Source organism: Rhincodon typus, chromosome 13 (assembly GCF_021869965.1).
Source record: "Rhincodon typus isolate 14 chromosome 13, sRhiTyp1.1, whole genome shotgun sequence".
Classification (NCBI taxonomy): Eukaryota; Metazoa; Chordata; class Chondrichthyes; order Orectolobiformes; family Rhincodontidae; genus Rhincodon; species Rhincodon typus.
The window spans coordinates 9,662,220-9,685,889 of NC_063344.1; the positions used below are offsets into that span (position 1 = coordinate 9,662,220).

The window sequence follows — 23,670 nt, forward strand, 5'->3', positions numbered from 1 at the left end:
GCCAGAGAATATTTTTTGCATAGTGGATACAATAAGCAATATTTGAATATTATTATGCTGGTTCTAAATGAGCTATCAAAATGGTCCAATAAATAATAGAGATAATACAGTGTGGAGCTGGAGGAACACAGCAGGCCAGGCAGCATCAGAGGAACAGTGCATTCCAGATTCTTACCACCCTCTGGGGGAAAAATGTTCTCCTCAAATCCTCTCGAAACCTGCTGCCCTTCACCTTAACATTAATTTCTTTCATTATTGACCCTTCAGTGGAGAGGTGATGGCCTAGTGGTAGTATCGCTGGATCCAGAGACCCAGGTAGTAATCTGGGGACCCAGGTTTGAACCCTGCCATGGCAGATGGAGGAACCTGAATTCAGTTTTTAAAAAATCTGGAATTAAGAGTCTAATGATGATCCATTGTTGATTGCAGAAATACCCATCTAGTTCAGGAAACTGCCATAATTTCCTGGTTTGGTTTACATGTGACTCCAGACCCACAGCAATGTGATTGACTTTTAACTGGCCAGCATGGGCAATGAACGCTGGCCTAGTTGGCGACACCCTCGTCCCATGAAACTGAGCATGTGTAGGGCTACAACTGATTTGGTACCATTTGCCTGTGAAACTCTTTGCCTCATATCCAGTTCCATTCATTGCAATCACCTGAATCTTGGAATACCCAACTGTGGGCAGCAACCATGCTTTTGTCTGAGTTACAAGCCTGGTTCCTGTTCTCAGTTACAGGGAAGTCCCTTTTTCAAATTCCACCATCTTCTGATAGCGTGATGATGATAGCTTTGTGCCAAATTCCTACTGTGCCAACGAGTGACACTGTAACTGCTGTCCCACACACTCTGGCACCGGTCTCTGAAAAGTCCTGCCTTTTGCGGGGCTCTTACTTTACAATGACATTTCAAATTTTATGAGCTATGAGTCATGTGTAGTACGATGGCTCAGTGATCAGCACTGCTACCTCACAGTACCAGGTACCAGGGTTCAAATCTCTTTACTCAGAGAGTAGTAAGGGCGTGGAATGCCCTGCCTGCAAAAATAGTAGACTCGCCAACTTTAAGGGCATTTAAATGGTCATTGGATAAATATATGGATGATAATGGAATAGTTTAGGTCAGATGGGCTTCAGATTGGTTTCACAGGTCGGCGCAACATCGAGGGCCGAAGGGCCTGTACTGCGCTGTAATGTTCTATGTTCTATGTTCTATTCCAGGGCTGGGTGACTGTCTGTGTGGAGTTTGCATGCTCTTGCTATGTCTGTGTGCATTTGCTCTGGGTGCTCTGGTTTCCTCCCACCGTCTAAAGATGTGCAGGTGAGGTGGACTGGCTGTGCTAAATTGCCCCATCTGGCAATGTGCAGGTTAGGTGGATTAGCCATGGGAAATGTGATTACAGGGATAGGGTGGGATGCTCTTTGCAGGGTCAGTGCAGACCTGATGGGGCTAATGGCCTCTTCCTGCAGTGTGGGAATTCTATGGCTTCTGGCTAAGAGAACAGCCTATTAGGCGTGTATTCTGAGTATGCTTCAGCATAATAGAATGGAAGTCAGGACCTCTAATCAATCCATTTTAGTTTCCACAGGAATACAGAAGTTCAAGAAGTTGAAAAAAAAAGTAATCTATGCAATTCCAAAGTGTCACAATAATGGTGATACCGTTTTATGTAAACTCAACTCCCAACATAGATCCTTGGTCACAGACACTGGACAGATGCCACATTTGTTCAAATGTATTTCACTCTCTTCCCCCAACAAGACCAGGGTGTCATGGTGGAACAGTCGCTGAAGGTTGGCAATGCAGGCAGTGAGGAAAGCTAATGGCATGCTGGCCTTCGTAGCAAGAGGATTTGAGTATCGGAGTAAGGATGCCTTGCTGCAGTTATACAGGGTCTTGGTAAGGCCACACATTGAGTATTGTGTGTTGTTTTAGTCTCCTTGTTATTGAGGGAGTCCAGCGAAGGTTCACCAGACTGATTCCCGGGATGGCAGGACTGACATATGAGGAAAGACTGGATTGACTGGGCTTGTACTCACTGGAATTTAGAAGAGCATGGGCGGATCTCATAGAAACCTATAACATCTTGATGGGACTGGACATGCTAGATGCAGGAAGGATATTCCTGATGTTGGGGAAGTCCAGAACTAGGGGTCACAATCTAAGAATAAGGGGTAAGCCATTCAGGACTGAGAAGAGGAAGGATCTCTCCTCTCAGAGAGTTGTGAACCTGTGGAATTCTCTCCTACAGGAAGTTGTTGGGGCCAATTCATTAGACATATTGAAGAGGGAGCTGAACGTGGCACTTGCAGCTAAAGGGATCAAGGGATATGGAGAGAAAGCAGGAATGGGACACTGAGATTGCATGATCAGCAATGGTCATATTGAATTGTGGTGCAGGCTCGAATGGCCGAATGGCCTACTCCTGCACCTATTTTCTATGTACCTATGTTGTAAACCTTCTCCCATTCCGAAATCCATGGAGGTACTTTATCCAAGTGGTGCCATGTGAGATTTGACCCTGGCAGTAATGATACACAGTTCTGACGGCAGTAACAACATTCACTGGTGCTAGAGATAGTAGGAACTGCCGATGCTGGAGAATCTGAGATAACAAGGTGTAGAGCTGGATGAACACAGCAGGCCAAGCGGCATCAGAAGAGCAGGAAAGCCGACATTTGGGGTCTGGACCCTTCTTCTGATATTTCTGAAGAAGGGTCCGGACCTGAAAAGTCAGCTTTTCTGTTCCTCTGATGCTGCTTGGCCTGCTGTGTTCATCCAGCTCTACACCTTGTTATCTCATTCACTGGTGCTAGTTTTGTCCGGTGTAAGCTTGAGAGAGGGGTCCCCTCTTCTGGATGAATATTTGAAGTGGAGGGAGATATGGAGGCTTGGGTAGTTCTAGAAATAAGCCTGCACAGACAGAATGGAGCGACTGATCTGTTTGCAAGGCTTTAAATACTGTGTTAAAATGAAGAATAGATGCACGATTGAAAACAATAACCTAGCAACGAGAACATTTGCCATTGATGAGGGAAGTGACCCTGCCTTGCTCAAAATAAGCCTGGGATTCTTCCAAAGCCTGCTCAGAAACTGCAGTTGTACTGCAAAGATTCAGAAGAATTATTTAGAAACAGGGTTAATTCATGAACAACTGTTAGGTAGTACAGGAAGGAAAATTCAATAATGAAGATCATCGCTTTATGGTCCTAGGAATGATAAGAACATTAAAAATGAAACAAGCAACAGAAAAATTGCAATTATATATGGTTTCTCATTACCACTGGGTTCTCAAAGCATCTTACAGTCAAAAAGGTCATTTTTGAAATGAAGGAAAGTCAGTAAGTGAGGGAAATGTGGCAGCCATTTTGCTCACAGCAAGCTCCACAAACAGTGATGCGATATTGAGCAGATAATCTGTTTTGCTGATGATGCTTGAGGGATAATTATCATAGAATTCCTACAGCGTGGAAAAAGGCCATTCAGCCCATCGAGTCCATACCAACCCTCTGAAGAGCATCCCACCCCATCCCTGTAACCCATTTCCCATGGCTAATCTACCCAACCTGCACATCTATCGATTCAGGGAGGAAACCCACGCAGACACAGGAAGAACGTGCAAACTCCACATAGACAGTTGCCTGAGGCTGGAATTGAGCCTGGACCCCTGGTGCTGTGAGGCAGTAGTGAGCCACCGTGCAAACTGGCTCCCTGTTTGGGGCTCCTGTGACATGGTAGTAGTGTCCCTATATCAGGGTCAGGAGACCTGGGTTCTAATTCCATCCCCTCAGAAGTGTATCTGAACAGGTTAGAATGAGGAAAAAATGAAGGTCATGGATTTAGGTGAACCTTTAGGACACACATCAAACATCAAACTGCTATTTCTTCTAGCTAAAACTGGGCGACTTAAACACAAAATAGACAAATAAATCCACAAGGAATTCATGAAAAACTGTGTGCGTAGAACTTGCTATCAGATGATTCAACTGAGCTGAATTTTTTTCCCCTTTATTCATTCATGGGTTGAGGGTATCACTAGCCAGGCCAGCATTTATTGCCCATCCCTAATTGCCCAAAGGGCTGGTTGAGAGTCAATCACATTGCTGTGGGTCTGGAGTTGCATGTAGGTCAGACCAGGTAAGGATGGCAGTTTCCTTTCCTAAAGGATATTCGTGAACCAAATGGGGTTTTCCAACAATTTGTGGCCATTATAGAAACTTCGGTAACTCAGGGACAGGAAGTTCCGGGATTTAGACGCTTTAAAAGAAATAGGGAGGGTGGTAAAAGAGGTGGGGGAATGGCATTGCTAGTCAGGGCGAGTATAGCAGCTACTGAAAGGCAGTTCGAGAATGATATGTCCACAGAGTCAGTTTGGGTTGAGGTCTGGAACAAGAAAGGAGCAGTCACTTTGTTGAGGGTCTTTTACAGACCCCCTAATAGTTGCAGAGAAGTGGAGGAGCGGATTGGGAGGCAGATACTGGAAAGGTGCAGAAGTCACAGGGTTGTAGTCATGGGTGACTTCAACTTTCCAAATATTGATTGGAAACTTTTTAGTTGTAATAGTTTAGATGGAGCGGATTTTGTCCAGTGCGTTCAGGAAGGATTCCTGACACAGTATGTAGATAGACCAACACGAGGAGAGGCCACTTTGGATTTGGTGCTTGGCAATGAACCGGGCCAAGTGCTAGACCTGTTGGTAGGACAACATCTTGGCGGTAGCGATCATAACTCTGTTACTTTTACAATAGACATGGAAAAGCATAGGTACATACAGCAGGGTAAGGTTTATAATTGGGGGAAGGGTAATTATAATTCTGTTAGGCAAGCACTGGGTAACATAAAATGGGAACAGATGCTGTCAGGGAAGAGCACTATAGAAATGTGGAGATTGTTTAAGGAATGCATACTGCGTGTGCTCGATATGTTTGTCCCTAGCAGGCATGGAAGATGTGGTCGAGTGAGGGAGCCTTGGTTCTCAAGAGAGGCCGAACGACTTGTTAAGAGGAAGAAGGATGCTTATATAAGGTTTAGGAAACAAGGATTGGAAAAGGCTCTAGAGGGATACAAGTTAGCCAGGAAGGAGCTGAAGAAAGGACTTAGGAGAGCTATAAGGGGGCATGAGAAAACCTTGGCAGATAGGATCAAGGAAAACTCCAAGGCTTTTTACACGTACGTCAGGAATAAGAGAATGACCAGAGAAAGGGTAGGGCCAATCAAGGATTGTAAAGGGAATTTGTGCACGGAGCCTAAAAAGATAGGAGAGGTCCTTAATGAATACTTTTCTTCGGTATTCACAACTGAGAGGGACCTAGTTGTAGGGGAGGACAGTGTGAAACAGACTGGTAGGCTAGAGGAGGTGGATGTTTGTAAGGAAGATGTACTAGGAATTTTGAGGAACTTGAAGATAGATAAGTCACCCGGGCCTGATGGGATTTACCCAAGGATTCTATGGGAAGCGAGGGAAAAGATCGCAGGGCCTTTGGCGATGATCTTTTCGTCCTCACTGTCCTCGGGTACAATGCCAGAAGATTGGAGAGAGGCAAATGTCATTCCCTTGTTCAAAAAACGGAATAGGGATAACCCCGGAAATTACAGGCCAATTAGACTTACGTCAGTAGTGGGCAAATTATTGGAAAGGGCTAGATAGGATTAATGATCACTTGGATAGGCACAGTTTGATTCGTGATAGTCAGCATGGATTTGCGAGGGGTAGATCATGCCTCACAAACCTTACTGAATTCTTTGAAGAGGTGACCAAACTCGTGGATGAAGGTGGAGCAGTGGATGTGGTATACATGGATTTAAGTAAGGCGTTTGATAAAGTTCCCCATGGTAGGCTCATGCAGAAAGTAAGGAGGCATGGGATAGGCAGATTGGATTCAAAATTGGCTGACCCTTAAAAGACAAAGGGTGGTAGTGGACGGAAAATATTCAACATGGTGCTCAGCTATGAGTGGTGTACCGCAAGGATCTGTTCTGGGTCCTCTTCTATTTGTGATTTTTGTAAATGATTTGGATGAAGGAGTGGAAGGGTGGATGAGCAAGTTCACGGATGATACGAAGGTGGGTCACGTTGTGGACAGTGCGGAGGGCTGTTCTAGGTTACAAAGGGACATTGATAGGACGCAGAGCTGGGCTGAGAAGTGGCATATAGAGTTTAACCCTGAAAAGTGTGAGGTGATTCATTTTGGAAGGACAAACTTGAAAGCAGAATACAGGGTTAACGGAAAGATCCTTGGCAGTGTGGAGGAGCAGAGGGATCTTGGGGTTCATGTTCACAGTTCCCTGAAAGCTGCCACCCAGGTGGATAGAGTTGTTAAGAAGGCGTATGGTGTGTTAGCTTTCAATAAGAGAGGGATCGAGTTCAAGAGCCGTGAAGTTATGCTCCAGCTATACAAAAACCTGGTTCGGCCACATCTGGAGTATTGTGTCCAGTTCTGGTCACCTCATTACAGGAAAGATGTGGAAGCGTTGGAAAAGGTGCAGAGGAAATTTACCAGGATGTTGCCTGGAATGGAGGGAAGGTCTTACGAGGAAAGGTTGAGAGAGCGAGGGCTTTTCTCTTTAGAACGACAAAGGATGAGAGGTGACTTGATAGAGGTGTACAAAATGATGAGAGGTATAGATAGAGTAGACAGCCAGAGACTTTTTCCTAGGGTGGAGGTAGCTTTTACGAGGGGATATAGTTTTAAAGTGAAAGGAGGTAGGTATCAGGGAGACGTCAGAGGTAGGTTCTTTACTCAGAGAGTGGTAGGAATGCGTTGCCGGAGAGGGTAGTGGAGTCGGCCTCATTAGGGGCATTTAAGCGGCTATTAGATAGGCATATGGATGATAGTATAAGGTCGGGGTGGAGGTTAGGTAGATCTTAGGTTTAGGGTAAAAGTTCAGCACAACATTGTGGGCCGAAGAGCCTGTACTGTGCTATGTTCTAATTGATTCATGGTCATCATTAGATTCTTAAATCCAGATACTTTTATTGAATTCACATTCTACCATCTGCCATGGCAGGATTTGAACCTGGGTCCCCAGAATGTTATCTGGGTCTCTGGATTAACAGTCCAGTGATAAAACCACTAGGCTATCACCTCCCCTTTCTTATAATAAGAGGAAGCTAGATAAACACATGGACAATCTTTAAATTGCCACAAACAGGTGCAAAAAATAATGAGGAATGCTAATGGAATGCTAGTCTTTACGTCTAGAGGACTGGGGTACAAGGATACAGAAGTTATGCTGCAGTTATACAAAATCCTGGTTAGACCCCACCTGGGAGTACTGTGAGCAGATATGAGCACCACACCTTAGGAAGGATATACTGGCCTTGGAGGGAGTACAATGTAGGTTTACAAGAATGATACCTGGGCTTCAGAGGTTACGTTATGAGGGGAGATTATACAAATTAGGCCTGTTTTCGCTAGAATTTAGAAAGTTAAAGGGGATCTGATTGAAGCCTTCAAGACACTAACAGGGAAGAAGTCAGAAGTTGCATGACACCAGGTTATGGTCCAACAGGTTTATATGAAATCACAAGCTTTTGGAGCTTAGCCCCTTCATCAGGTGAAGTGAGAGAGAAGAGCACAGACACAGAATTGATGGGCAGAGATATCAAGGGCAGAAAGATCAAAAGATCACACAGATGGTGTGAGTGGAGTGTTGAATAATAAGTCTCTGCAGGAGATCAAAAGTGTCAGATGGTGTGAGTAAAGTGTCAAAAGCTGAATAACAAGCGAAGGGATGACCTATAATCCGATTAAATGTGGCAGAGAGATAATAACAAAAAATTAAAAATGAGGTGGAGCTGGAGACAAACCAAATGGCTGTAATAACAGTCGCATGCTGAGAGTCTAACCAAAGTAATAAGTAATCCAAAACGGTACAAACTAATTAAGGTAGAGAGATCATAACAATTTACCAAGGTGATGGTGTCAAAACAGGACACTAAGGAAGTTTTTACAGATAGAGAACAGTGTGGTGGAGTCACATGTAGCGTGACATGAGCCCAAGATCATGGTTGAGACCATCTTCATACATACAGAACTTGGCTATCAGTTTCTGCTCGGCAATTCTGCATTATTATTTGACACTCCACTCACTCCATCTGTATGATCTTTTGATCTCTCTGCCCATGAATTCTGTGTCTGTGCACTTCTCTCTCACTTCACCTGATGAAGGGGCTACGCTCCAAAAGCTTGTCATTTCAAATAACCCTGTTGGACTATACCTTGGTGTCATGTGACTTCACCAAGCCCAACACTAGCACCTCCACATCATGACTAACAGGGAAGGACAAAGTAGATAAAGATAAACTATTTCCACTGGTTGAGGCTTTTAGAACTAGGGGGCATAATCTGAGAATTAGGGCCAGACTGCTCAAGAAAGATGTTAGAAAGCACTTCTACACACAAAGGGTGGTAGAAGTTTGGAACTCTCTTCCACAAATGGCCGTGGATGCTGGATCAGTTGCTAGTTTTAAATCTGAGACAGATAACTTTTTCTTAAACAAAGGTATTAGGAGATTTGGGCTAAAGGCAGGAATATAGAGTTAGGCCACAGATCATGATCATAATCTCACTGAGTGACAGAACAGGCTGAAGGGGTTGAATGGCCTATGGAACAGTAGATATGCCGATAGAATAAGAGATAGACTGTGTGGAGATTAAACACCAGCACTGACCATTTCAGTTGGATGGCCTGTTTTTCTGCTGTAAACTCTCAGTTACGCTCAGTATAATACTCCAGCATCGTCATCTACATCTCAGACATGCTCTGAGAGTTCTCAGGCCTTCTCTGTTAAAGGACGGGCTATTTATGCTCTTGAGCTACTATAATGCTTGTATACGCTCTCTGCATGTCGTCTACACAGCACTCCACAAATAGTAAACAGCTTCCCACTAATGCAGTGTACAGAGTAGTTGCTGTTTGTTTGTTGTTTTGCTCACTTGTAAGGCAAATCCGCAGCCTTCTGGTACAAGTCCAGTGCCAAAGTTCGCACAGTTGCTGTTGATAAAAGAACAAGCACTTCCCTCCATGTCCACAGCTGTAAAGTAAACAGTGTCACCACCAGCTCCATATGGGTTGCCATAGATGGACTTACTGTTTGCCCTAACAAATCACAGAACGGGAGAGGGGAGCAGAAGGGTTAAAATAAAGGAAATCGCATGTCAGGAGTTCTGAAGTGAAAATATATCATCGTTTTTTTCAAATCAATTAAAGTTTATGACTAGCAAACTGAGAATAAGAACACATGCAGTCCATTGGGAATTGAACATAACCTAAGAGGAAGCTGGCTGAAGTCAGATGCAACCTAATTGGGCTCTCTAGCAGATCCAAAGTATAATATTCAGAATGGGTCAATACATAATTACTACTACATACGTCGCAATGGTTTCATTACTGGTACAGCTCCAAATATTAAACCTTCCAAATAACTTAAGTCCTATACTTTTAACTAAGGAAAGCAGTGAGCATTCGGTAGTCACCATATAAAGTACTGAATGGCACATGAATTTGGCTGTAAATAGCCTCATGTTAAATTAAGTTACGATTTAATTTTTGCCCAAAATAAATGACTTGTCTTTTGAAGGGGGCAGAGCTGTGTGAGATGCAAGAGTAGAGGGATTTGGAGGTACTGCTATACACAGGAACATAGAACATAGAACATTACAGCGCAGTACAGGCCCTTCGGCCCTCGATGTTGTACCGACCTGTGAAACTAATCTGAAGCCCATCTAACCTACACTATTCTATTATCATCCATATGTTTATCCAATGACCATTTAAATGCCCTTAAAGTTGGCAAGTCTACTACTTTTGCAGGCAGGGCATTCCACGCCCTTACTACTCTCTGAGTAAAGAACCTACCTCTGACATCTGTCCTATATCTATCACCCCTCAATTTAAAGCTATGTCCCCTCGTGCTAGCCATCACCATCCGAGGAAAAAGGCTCCCACTGTCCACCCTATCTAATCCTCTGATCATCTTGTATGTCTCTATTAAGTCACCTCTTAACCTTCTTCTCTCTAACAAAAACAGCCTCAAGTCCCTCAGCCTTTCCTCATAAGACCTTCCCTCCATACCAGGCAACATCCTGGTAAATCTCCTCTGCACCCTTTCCAATGCTTCCACATCCTTCCTTTAATGCGGTGACCAGAACTGTACGCAATACTCCACGTGCAGCCGCACCAGAGTTTTGTACAGCTGCAACATGACCTCATGGCTCCAAAACTCAATTCCTCTACCAATAAAACCTAACATACTGTACGCCTTCTTAACAATGCTATCAACCTGGGTGGCAACTTTCAGTGATCTATGCACATGGACACCGAGATCTCTCTGCTCATCCACACTACCAAGAATCTTACCATTAGCCCAGTACACTGTATTCCTGTTACTCCTTCCAAAGTGAATCACCTCACACTTTTCCGCATTAAACTCCATTTGCCACCTCTCAGCCCAGCTCTGCAGCTTATCTATGTCCCTCTGTAACCTGCAACATCCTACCGCACTATCCACAACTCCACCGACTTTGGTGTCATCGGCAAATTTACTAACCCATTCTTCTACGCCCTCATCCAGGTCATTTATAAAAATGACAAACAGCAGTGGCCCCAAAACAGATCCTTGAGGTACACCACTAGTAACTGAACTCCAGGATGAACATTTCCCATCAACCACCACTCTCTGTCTTCTTACAGCTAGCCAATTTCTGATCCAAACCACTAAATCACCCTCAATCCCATGCCTCCGTATTTTCTGCAATAGCCTACCATGGGGAACCTTATCAAACGCTTTACTGAAATCCAAATACACCACATCAACCGCTTTACCCTCATCCACCTGTTTGGTCACCTTCTCAAAGGAGGTTGGTCATTCAGACCCTTCATGTTCAATGATCTCTGTATGAGCTTCATTTGCCTGCCTTTGCTCCACATCCCCAACTCCCTCATTTAACAAGCATCTTTCAATGGCAGTCTTGAATCTTTCTTATATATGTATTAGGAGCAGAAGTAGGCCACTGAGTCCCTCAAGCTTGCTCTGCCATGCAATAAGATCATTGACTGACCCAATTATTCCACAATGCCCACTAGCCCGATAATGTATCACCCCCTTGTTTACCAAGAATCTATCTACATCTGCTTTAAAATATGAAAGGACTGATAGGCTGTGACAATTTTCACCGGAGCATAGGAAGTTCAGAGGCAACCTTATAGAAGTTTATAAAATAATGAGGGGTATAGATCGAGTTGATGGTAGTTGTCTTTTCCCTAAGATGGGGAGTTTCAAGACTAGGGGACACACGTTTAAGGTGAGAGGAGAGGGATTTTAAAAAGACATAAGAGGCAAATTGTTTACACAGAGGGTGGTCCTCATGTGGAATGAGCATCCTGATGAAGTGGTGGATGTGGGTACAATTACAACATTTAAAAGCCATTTGGATGGATACACGAATAGGAAAGGTTTGAAGGGATATGGGCCAGGAGCAGGTAGGTGGGACTAGTTTAGTTTATGTTTGGCATGGACTGGTTGGTCCAAAGGGTCTGTTTCTGTGCTGTATGACTCTGTGACTCTAAGACCCCTCAAGATCCTATATTTTTCAACCAAGTTATCTTTTACTCTTCTGAACTGTAAGCTGACACAAACATGGACTGTCTGATCTTTCCTCATGAAACACCCACCATTCCAAGGATTAGTCTGGTAAACCTTCTCTGAACTGCCTCCAGTGCATTTATAACATTCCTTAAATAAGTAGATCAATACTGTACACAGTACACCAGATGTAGACTCACCAATGTTCTGTATAACTGAAGCATAAACTCCTTACAGTTTTTTTCAATCCTCTTTCCATTAAATGATGACATTAGCTTTCTTTATTGGCTGTTCCTACCTACTGACTTTTCGAGATTCATGTACTAGGTCACCCAGTCTCTTCTGCATCTCAGAGCTTGCAATGTTTCACCATTCAGGTAAACTACTTCTTTTTTATTCTTCCTGCCAAAATGGTAAATTTCATATTTTTCCATATTGTATTCTATTTGCCAGATATTGGCACACTCATAATCTTTCTACATTTCTTTGAAGTGTCTTTATATATTCTCTGCAATTACTTTCCTGTCTATGTTTGTGTCATTAAAAATTGAGCAACCATATCTTCCATCCTTTTATCCAAATCATTGATATAAATTGCACAAAGGTGACGTTCCAGCAATGGTCTCCAGGACACACCACTCTTTACATTTTGCCAACTAGAATCCAACATTTTAGAAAACTACTCATTTATGCTTACTCTCTGTTGCTTGTTGGCTAGTCAATCTTCTGTCCATACAAACATGTTACTCCCTACAACAGAAGCTTTTATTTTCCACAATAGACTTTGAGGTGGCACTTTATCAAATGTCTTCTAGAAATCTAAGTACAGTGCATCCACCTGTTCCCCTTTAATCATACTCCATGTTATTTCTACGAAGAGTTCCACCAAACCGATTAAATTTACTAAATTCTCTTTCACAAAACCACGTTGACGCTACCTCATTATCATGAACTTATCTAAATGCCCTGCTATGGCATCCTTATGAAAAGCTTTTAATGTCGTCCCTATGACAGATGCTAAGCTAACTGGTCTACAGTTTCCTGCTTTCTGTTCCTCTCCCTTTTGGAGCAGTTTCATTTTCTATTTTCCAATCTAATGGAATCTTCCCTGAATTAAAGGAATTTTGTAAAATTAAAAGCAATGCATTAACTGTCTTACCAACCACTTCTTAGAAGTCTTGAGGATGAAGTACATCAGAAACAGGCATGTCAGTCCCCAGCTCCAATAACTTGCACAGTATCACTTCCCTGGTGATTGCAATTTTTCTTGTGTTCTTCCTTCTTCTTTCCTGATTTACAGCTATTTCTGGGATATTGTTTATATCCTCAATTGTGAAGATCAATGCAAAATTAATTCTCTGCATTTTCCGTTGTTAATCCACCAGATTCACTTTGTGGGAGCCACGCCCAATTTTTCTTTTCATTTTTAAAATATCCATAGAAACACTTCTCAGCTGCTTTTATGTTAATAGCTTTTGCTTGTCCTATATTTTTTCCCTCCTTATTCATCTGTTAGTCATTTTTCTGTTAGTTCTTCATATTCTGTGCAAATTTCTGACCTCTACTCACCTTCATCCAATTAGATAATTTTTTTAAAAAATCTAATACTACTTTGAACATTTTTAGTTAGCCACAGCTGGTCTGTCCTCCCCTTGGAATTTTTCTTTCACATTGGATTGTAACTATTCTCTGTTTTCTAATTACCTTCTTAAGTGTCTACATCTCTACTGACCTGGCCTAAATCTAATTTGCCAGTTCACTTCAGCCATCTCTGCCTTCATACCCCCATAACTGTATGTATTTAAGTTTAAAATACTAGCCTTGGACCCAATCTTCTCTCCCTCAAAATTAACTTATCATGATCATTGTTACCTAGGCCTGCACTCACTATGAGCCAATTAAGTATTCCTAGCTAATTGCAGAGCACATGGTATGGTATAGCCTGTTATCTAGTTAGCCTCAGAACATGCTATTCTAAGAAACTGTCCCAAAAAAAATTCTATGAATTCCTCATCTAGGCTACCCTTGTCCAACTAATTTTTCCAGTTGATATATAGATTAAAATTCCCAATGATTATAATTGTAGCTTTCTGATAAACGCCCAATCTTTCTTTCTTCAAGCTCCATCCTACCATGTGGTTCCTGTTAGGGCATGTGTACATCACAGTCACATGTGCATTTCCTGACTTAATCGTTTCTCACCTCTCGCCAAATTGCTCCTATCTCCTGCTTTCCCTAGAGGTAGGTCATCCGTCTCTATCATGCTAGTGCCATAATTAATTAACTGAGCCATCCCTTTCTGTTTTCCTAGCTTCCTATCCTCCCCAGTTTGTCATCTACTTTTCAATATTTACGTCCTGGTCTACGTCATCCTCTGGCCATATCTCTGTAACAGCTACCAGTTTGTACATTTTCATTTCTATTTATGCTATTAGTTCATCTCTTTTCTCTCAAATGCTATTTCAGTTTGATCCAATGCATTCATCGACATCAATGAAAAGAAATCCTGATTTCCTCATTTTTTTTCTTTGAGAGGAGATGGGTATAGCTGATAAGGGCAGTATTTGTTGCTCATCCATAATTGCCCCTAAACCTATTGTCCGTTTCAGAGGGTGTTAAGAATCAAACACATTTCAGTGAGTTTGGAGTCATATGTAGCCAGACTGAGTAACAATGGCAGACTTTCTTCCCTAAAGGACATTAGTGAACCAGATGGGTTTCCACTATAATCAATTATCCTTGTCATAGCCATTACTGTGACTAATATTACTAAATTATTTTTAATCAAATTGCTTGGATGTTTCTTTTTATCCACACCTGGGATGTGGGCTAGTATTTGTTATCCAACCCTAGTTGCTTTTGAGAAAGTGGTGTTGAGTTTCCTTCTTAAACCACTGCAATCAACTTGTTGTAGGTAGACCCACAACATGGAGGGAGTTCCGGGATTGTGACCCAGACATATTGAAGGAATGGCCTTATATTTCCAAGTCTGGATGGTGAGTGGCTTGGAAAGGAAGTTGCAGCTAGTGGTATTCCCATGTATCTGTTGCCCTTTTCCTTCTAGATGGAAGTGGTCAAGGTTGAAAAGGGCTGTTCAAGGAGCCTTGGTGAATTTCGGTAGTGCATTCTTGTAGATGTTACACACAGCTGCGTCAGTAGTGGGGGGAAGGAATGTTTGTGGATGTGGTGCCAATCAAGCGGGCTGCTTTGTCCTGGATGATGTGAAACTTCTTGAGTGTTCTTGAAGCTGCAATCGTCCAGCCCAAGTGGAGAGTACTCTATCACATTCCTGACTTATATATGGCGGATCGGCTTTGGGGAGTCAGGAGGTGAGTCCTACTCACTCCAAGTTTCTGACCTGTTCTTGGATCAACTGTATTTATATGGCTAGTTCAGTTCGGTTTCTGGATAATGGTCACCCATAAGGTGTTGACATCGGGGGATTTGGTGATGGCAATTGCTATGAAGCAAGGTATGACACCTCTGATAATTAAAACCGAAACCCCCAGAGAAGCTCACCTCACCTCGTAATCTATTAAAGGAAATGTGAGAAGTGGTATAACCTGCCTCTCACCTCCCAATCTGTTATAAAGGAGAGGTGAAATAAAATGAACTCCTGACAATCACTCTACAATCAACAAGTAACAATTTAGTTATCTAACTCTAACAGTTAACAAATTAACAGAACTACTAACAAACTGAACAATTCCCTCTTAGCTACTAACTGTTCCCGAATAAAACAAAATTCTAATGGGTATGCTGTTCCAATAGAAAGAAGTCCCACTTATATACATGAATTAATTTTTTAAAATTAAAACTTAATCTCTCAAAATTACAGCCAGGATAAGTCTTCCAGAATGCTCTGCACCCTCTCTGCTGATCATCAGTCAGGAAAGCCTTTCTCCGTTGAATTCTTGTGTCAGGAATATTAGCCAGAAGTGCCGCGGTACCTTTAGTTTAGATGATGGCTTTCTGAGAGTTTTGAGAATTCTAAGAGAGCTAGTGATTCTTTATTTATATAGCTGAGAAATGTTCTAATGGCAGATGACAACTGACTGTCATACCGATTTTCAAATGCCCTCTTCTTTTATACCCTTGATGATCTATTAATTTCTTACAATAGGATTGATCCAAGGTTGTCAAAACTATCAGATTTAGACTTAATTGGGCTTTGGCATCTAGGGTCTGGTTTAAGTTAATTGGCTAAAATGCTGCTTTGTTGCTAATGGTATAGCTTTTTGATTTGATGTTTCAATTTCAAGAATTCTTTGCGCTTTGCTGCTTCCTGCAGACATTTCTTTTTAACTGCCAAGCCCTAGAAAAAAATGCCGTCTTTTAAAGGGACCACACACTCTTCCCCCTGTCATTTTACAAACAAATTCTAATGTCCTACCTTCCAATCCACAAGTAACAAATGCAACTTCACAACAGTAATGCAACTGAATATCAAAGGACAATGGTTAGCTTTCTTTTGTTGGAGATAGTCATTGTCTAGCACTTGTGTGGTATGAATGTTACTTGCTACTTGTCAGCTCAAACCTGGATATTATTCAGATCTTGTTGCATTTGAACATGGACTGGTTCAGTTTTGCGAATGTTGCTGAACACTGTGCAATCATCAGCATACATCCCCACTTGTGACCTTTTGATGGAGGGAAGGCCATTGATGAAGCAGCTGAAGATGGTTGGGCCTAGGACACTACCCTGAGGAACTCCTGCAGAGATGTCCTGGAGCTGAGATGACTGACCTCCAAAAACCACAACCATCTTCCTGTGTCCCAGGTATGACTCCAACTAGTGCAATGTTTTCAGCATCTTCAGTTCCTACTATCTCTAGTGCAATGTTTACCCTGATTCCCATTGATTGTAGTTTTGCTAGGACTCCTTGATGCAACAGCTGATCAACGCACCCTTGATGTCAAGGGCAGTCACTCTCACCTCACCTCTGGAATTCAACTCTTTTGTGGGCTATAATAAGCTCAGGAGCTGAGTAGCCCTGGAAAACCCAAACTGGGTGCCACTGAGCAGGTTATTTCTGAGCAGGTGTAGTTTTATAGCACTGTTGGTGACACCTTCCATCACTTTACTGATGATTGAGAGTAGTGAGGCAATAATTAACCAGATTGGGTTTGTGCTGTTTTTTTGTGTACAGGGCACTTTCCACACTATTAGGTAGATGCCAGTGAGATAGCTGTACTGGAACAGCTTGGCTAAGGCAAGTTCTGGAGCACAAATCTTTAAGACTATTGCTGGAATCCTACCAGGGCCTATAGCCTTTGTAGTGTACAGTGCAGTATGTGGATATTTGTGGACACTCCTCCCCTAGTGAGTTGTTTAATGCTCCACCCCATTCACAACAATATATCTCTGTGGAAGATAGGACTGAATCCAAACCTTCTTCTCTGGAGGTAGAGACACTACTCCTGCAGGCTGGGAGTCCTCTAAAGCATCAGCACCCTACAAAGCCTCAAACCCATGACCCTGACATCAACAGTCTCATGTTCTATCACTTGAATTTAAATTCTACCAGCTGCCCTGATAGGATTTCCAGAGCATTAGCCTGGATTACTGGTCTACCATCATCCACTAAAGTAGCAGTAGCTTGTGTGAGGTTTTAACTGATGACACTAAGAGTCACATTAATTGTGCCGACCTGCTATTATGGCTTAGCCCTAGAGCTTTAAAGGCAGAATCTCAAGTGGACGAGGCTATAAAAGTCTTATTGTATATGTTCTTATCTATTGAAATTTTAAGATGACACCCCCATAGTCCTGAATTACATCAAAAGCAAAACTTCTCAGTATCACCACTATCAGATCTCATAGTCTTAAAAACCTTGGTTAGATCTTGCCTGAGCCATCTAAATTCAAAGAAATATTAGATACGTTCACGCAGCCAGCCTGAATAATTCAACGCTTTTTGATTATTGTATGTAGCTGTTATCATCTTTTAATCATTTGTGTAAATGGTAACCCAAATCCATTCGCTTCTCCACAGATGTTGGTTTCCTAGAAACTGTTCCAACTTATCTTTCTTGACTCCAAAGTGATATTCCTTTCCCTGTCATCCCTGTCCTATTCTCATTTGTGTAATTTACTAAGCTTCATTTATATCCAACATGGGTTCCATGCAATTTGATCTTTCGGACCAACCTACCTAGAGGAACCTTGTCAAAAGCTTTGGTAAAGTCCATGCAGACACAATCCACCACACTATCCTCATCAATCACCTTCACCACTTCCTCAAAAACTTCAAATCAAATTTGTGAGACAAGACCTCCCCAACACAAAGCCATGCTGACTACCCCTAATAAGTCCATTCTTCTTCAAATGCAAATAAATCCCGTCCTAAGAAAGTTCTCCAATAATTTCCCTACCACTGAAGTAAGGCTCACCAGCCTATAATTTCCTGGATTATCCCTGTTGGCCTTCTTAAACAAAGGAACAACATTGGCTATTCTCAAGTCTCTGGGACCTTACCTGTAGCTAAAGAAGATAAAAAGATCTCTGTCAAGGCCTCAGCAATCTCCTCCCTTTTCTCCCTCAGTATCCTGGAATAGATCTCATCAGGCCCCAGGGACTTATCTACCTTAATGTTTTTCAAGACAACCAACGCCTCTTCCTTCTTAATATTGACATGCCCCAGAATATCAACAAACCCCTCTCTAAACTTACTATCATCCATGCCCTTCCCCTTGGTGAATACCGATGCAAAGTACTCATTAAGGACCGCACCAACTTCCTCTGTCTCCACGCATAAATTCCCTCATTTGTCCTTGAGTGGTGCTACTGTTTCCCTAGCTATCCTCTTAATATACATCTAAAATGCCTTGGGATTTTGCTTAATTCTACTTGCCAATGACATTTCAAGGCCCCCTTCAGACCTCTTACTCCCTGTTTAAGTCCTTTTCTACTGCTTTTAGATTGTTTTTATATTATCTGCTTTCCCTTTCCTAAACCTTACATATGCCTTTTTCTTTTTGACTGAACTTTCAAAGTCTTCTGTCATCCAGGGTTCCAGATTGCTATCCTAATCTTTCATCCTCACAGCAACATGCTAGTCCCGACGTCTGATCAATTGGCCTTTAAATGGTTCCCACATGTCAGACGTGCATCTACCCTTAAACTGTTGCTCCCAATCTAATTTCTCCAGTTCCTGCCTAATACTGTTGAATTAGCCTTCCTTAAGTTTAGCGCTATCACCCAACGACCAGTCTATACATAACTATCTTAAAACTTACGGACCACAACAGATGCTGCCAGACCTGCTGAGCTTTTCCAGCAACTTTGTTTTTGTTCCTGATTTACAGCATCCGCAGTTCTTTCAGTTTTTAAAACTTGCGGAATTCTGATCACTGTTCCCAAAATGTTCCCCCGTTGAAATTTTAATGACCTGGCCAGGCCCATTCCCCAGTACAAGGTCAGGTACAGCCCCTTCCCTAGCTGAACTGTCTACATGTTGTTTTTAGGGGGAGGCAATGGCCTAGTGGTATTATCGCTGGACTGTTAATCCAGAAACCCAGATAATGTTCCAGGGACCCAGTTTCAAATCCCACCATGGCAGATGGTAGAATCTGAATTCAATAAAAATATCTGGAATTAAGAGTCTAATGATGACCGTGAATCCATTGCTGATTGTCATAAAAAAATTCATCTGGTTCACTAATGCCCTTCAGGGAAAGAAATTGCCACCCTTACCTGGTCTGGCCTATATGTGACTCCAGGCCCACATCAATGTGGTTGACTCTGAACAGCCCTCTGGGCAATTAGGAATGGACAATAAATGCTGCCTAGCCAGTGATGTCCTCATTGGGTTAATGAATAGAAAAAAAAACCCTCCTGGAAGCACCTGCCAATTTCTGCCCCACCTATGCCCCTTGGACTAAGGGAGTCCCAGACAATATTGGGAGAGTTAAAATCACCTAGTACATGTATCCTGTTGATTTTGCATCTTCGCATGATCTGCTTACATATCTTTTCTCTATTTCCCATTGGCTATTGGGAGGTTTGGTAACTTAATTTCTTAGAAAATGACTCAACTGGCTTCTCTATTCCAGATCCATAATTCTGTAATAGGACCACTCCCACCCACAAGCAAAAATTAGATCATTGACTAACGCCTCAAATTCACAATCCTGCTCATCCCAATAACCTTCGACTCCCTCTGGCTAATATTGAATTGGTGGCTCTGTAAGTTTCCTGTTCCTCTATCCCTTTCAACTTAAGTAATGGAGAAGCACTTGTAATTTCCACTCAAAAGGCACCAAATTTCTCACAGGCCAGAATACATAGAGCTCATAGTCAGCCATCACAATGTCACACCATTTATGCTGAGATGTTCAAAGCGGTATCGCAAGTGGGTGAGGCCACAAAAATTGCTATTCCTGCTTCTATTACATACGTTTGTTTCGACTAAAACTTATTGTCTGATGGAGACAAAGTGTCTGAGAATTATTGAATGATCAAAGTGATTTAACCTGAGTTGTGATAGGTAGGTTGTACCTGACTAATCTTATCATGTTTTTGAGGGGGTGACGAACAACTTGACAAACAAGTTGCCTGTGGAAATGTGGACTTATCTATATGGGTTTTTCTCACAAGAGATTTTTTAATTTTAATTTTATTGTCATGTGTATTTTATGGTAAGAATACAATAAAATACAGCAAAAAGCTTTCATTCATTTCAAGAGGGATAGATCATAAAAACTGAGATGTGATGATGAATTGAAACTAAATTTTAGCAAGATTACTCTTGCAACACATGATAGGAAGAACAGTCAGGCAACAGAGTAAATGCAAAGCAGAAACAGAAATTGCTATAGAAACTCAGCAGGTCTGGCAGCATTTGTGGAGAAAAAGCAGAGACAACATTTCGAATTCAGTGACCTTTCATCTGAACTAGAAAATGCAAAGAGAGGCCTGGATAAAAATGGGGCCTTTTAATGAGAACTTAGATGTGGTTGTTTCACGTGTTTAAAATTATGAAGGGATGCAACAGTGTAGACAGTCCGTTGATAAGCAACTGTAAACCTCAACAATATATACCAGGTATAGTTTGCATCCGGTTCCAAGGAAGAGTCATATTAGACTCAAACCATTAACTTGATTTCTTTCTTCAGAGAGAAATCTACTGAGTTTCTTCAGCACTTTCTGTTTGTATTTCAGATCTCCAGCATTTGCAGCATGTTGCTTTTATTTTAATGCATAACGTGAGGCTGAGACCTGTCAGCAGAGTAGGGTTAAATGTTTGTCATTGGAGAGAGGGTGATGTTGCAGAGTTTCTGAATTTCCATGTGATGATCTTCAGGGACCGTTTTCAGCCCTCAGTCAAGTATATTCCAAAAGAAGGCAAGCTATACATTGGGAGATTGTTAACTTGCCAGATCCACACCTCAAGGTCTTACCCCAAACTATTCAATCTGGAAAACTGCTCATGGATTAACAGTGGTAGACCTTGGAGTGCAGTTTCACAGTTCCTTGAAAGTAGAGTCACAGGTCGATAGCATAGTGAAGAAGGCATTTAGTATACTTGCCTTTATTAGTCAGTGCATTGAATACAGAAGTTGGGAGGTCATGTTGAGGCTGTACAGGACATTGGTTAGGCCATTTTTGGAATACTGCGTTCAGTTCTGGTCTCCCTGCTATAGGAAGGAAGTTGTGAAACTTGAAATGGTTCAGAAAAGAATACAAGGATGTTATCAGGGTTGGAGAGTTTCAGCTATCGGGAGAGGCTGAATAGGCTGGGGTTATTTTCCCTGGAGCGTCCGGAGGCTGAGGGGTGACCTTATAGAGGTTTATAAAATCATGAGGGGCATGGAGAGGGTGAATAGCCAATGTCTTTTTGCCAGGGTAAGGGAGTCCAAAATTAGAGGGTGTAGATTTAAGGTGAGAGGGGAAAGATTTTAACGGGACCTAACTGGCTACTTTTTCATGCAGAGGGAAGTGTGTGTATGGAATGAACTGCCAAAGGAAGTGGTGGAGGCTGGTACAATATTTAGAAGGTATCTGAATGGGTATACAAATAGGAAGGGTTTCGAGGAATATGGGCCAAATGCTGGCAAATAGGGCTAGAGTGATTTAGGATATCTGGCCGGCATGGACGAATTGGACTGAAGGATCTGTTTCCATGCTGCACAGCTCTACGACTCTATAACTCTAAAATAAGTTTTCTGTGTCTATCTCTATGTCACCACTTGTGGAACTAGAACACCAGCAATTCCTTTATAAACTAGCCCTTCTCTTCACAGGCAATGCAATCGGCAAACTGTTTAATGAACAAACAAATATTCCCTTCTAATCTACAAAAGAACAAAAAGTCACTTAACGATAATATCAGTATTTACTAACCAATTGAGTTCTAACAGTGTAACTGCTGAACAGGCAGATTCCTGTTTTGCTTTGAGGGAGACCAAGTGGAAAACGACTGGTCTGTCAGCCTCACCTTTGCATGTTGATGAGCTCTGAGCGCTGCTTACTGTAACATTTAGAAAGCAGCTCTTCCACAGGCACCTGGACCCTGGCAGGATCAGCACAGAACCAGAAACTGTCAGCGAAGCTGAGCTTCATTGCCTCAGCCAGCAGATGAATGTAATCGGCGCTGTTGTGGTCCATTTCTGGAAATGGAGTGAATGAAGTTGCTTGTTAGTTCCTGCCTCCTTCTCAAGAGAACCTTCATGTCTAGAATCTCTGGCTCCGAACGCCAGCTGGACATCAATGTTCGGATTTTCCTGGAACTACACAGGTGAGAGCAAACCATGGGGAGAGGGACCCGACGACAGGGCAGGATTCTGCACGTTTGTGCCACCCAGCTTAACCTGCCGCAATGATGAAGGCAATAATGGCGGTGATATTGTTATAAACTCAGAAATGCAACGACAAAATAGCCAACTGACATTTACATTCTGCCTTTCCCGCTTTCTGGGTGTCCCAACTCAGTTTAGAGCCAATGAGCTGCTTCTGAAACACAGCAAGCAATTTACACACAGCAAGGCCCCGCAATCAGCAAGTGGATCATCTGGTTTGGACACGTTGTTCAGAGGGCAGCAGGGAAAACCCCCTCCCTTGCTTACACTAGCACGGTAGTTTCTTTCATGTCAACAATACAGGGCAGAGGGGCCCTCAGCTTTACGTCTCACACTCTGACAGAAAGGGAAGGAAGTGGAAATTAGCACCTTCCAGTCTCCACAACATCAGGCAAGAGCTGCAGCTTCATTCTCAGGTAGTAACTTCTTCCAAATCCGCATCCCTTCTTTATTACGACCTCCTCAACTACTTACTTTGTCGGCCACGTTAATGAATAAGAATTCATTCGGTCATTCTCAGAAGGATCTCCTACCTTTGATGTTAAAGTTCTCCAGCATGTTTAAGGCTAACAGAGCAGTGATTCCCTGTCCATTTGGAGGAAGCTCCCAGATCCTCAAACTCTAAAGTTGGAACAACAAGGAAGCAGAAAATAACAACCTCTTGCAACTCCGTATTGTTCAATAATTCAAATAATTGAAAAACCTTGCTAATCAACAGACTATCTACACTGTTGCATTGTTCATAATTTTAAACACTTCAAACAAATCACCCCTCCACATCAAAGCTCTAATTAAAAAGCCCCATTTTATCCAAGTTTATCTTTGTATTTTGCCTGATTGTTCTTCCTATAGGGTACTGCAAGAGTGATCTTGCTAAAGTTTTGTATCAATTCATCATCACATCTCAGATTTTGAACCCTGCTAAGTAACACCATTGTTCAAAAATCAACAGGTTTATAGAATAATACAGCACAAAAGGGAGGCTATTTGGCCCATCATATCTACAAAATTTGGTAGAGCTATTTAATTCATCTCACTTGCCTGCTGTTTGCCCACATCCTTGATTTTTTTCTGTTCAAGTGCCTAACAAATTCCCTTTTGAATGTTATTAGTGAATCTGCTTCCACCACTCTTCTGGGCAGTGCTCTGCAGGTCACAACACACTGTGTAAAATAAGAGACAGCAAGGTGCAGAGCTGGATGAACACAGCAGGCCAAGCAGCATCATAGGAGCAGAAAGGCTGACGTTTCGGGCCTAGACCCTTCATCAGAAAGGATT

General features: G+C 42.3%; 1 protein-coding gene across 1 annotated transcript in view; it reads right to left on the reverse strand.

Annotated features, from left to right (window-relative positions):
- Nucleotides 1-3,090: 3,090 nt before the first annotated feature.
- Nucleotides 3,091-23,670, reverse strand: part of LOC109917787 (glutathione hydrolase-like YwrD proenzyme) — a 48,575-nt gene continuing 27,995 nt past the window's right edge. Inside the window, exons 7-10 of the mRNA XM_048604499.1 lie at nucleotides 22,926-23,013; nucleotides 22,032-22,203; nucleotides 8,944-9,106; nucleotides 3,091-3,213 (exon numbers count right to left, since the gene is read on the reverse strand). Of these exons, the coding sequence (XP_048460456.1) occupies nucleotides 3,091-3,213; nucleotides 8,944-9,106; nucleotides 22,032-22,203; nucleotides 22,926-23,013 (546 nt within the window). The remainder of the gene's footprint in view (nucleotides 3,214-8,943; nucleotides 9,107-22,031; nucleotides 22,204-22,925; nucleotides 23,014-23,670) is intronic.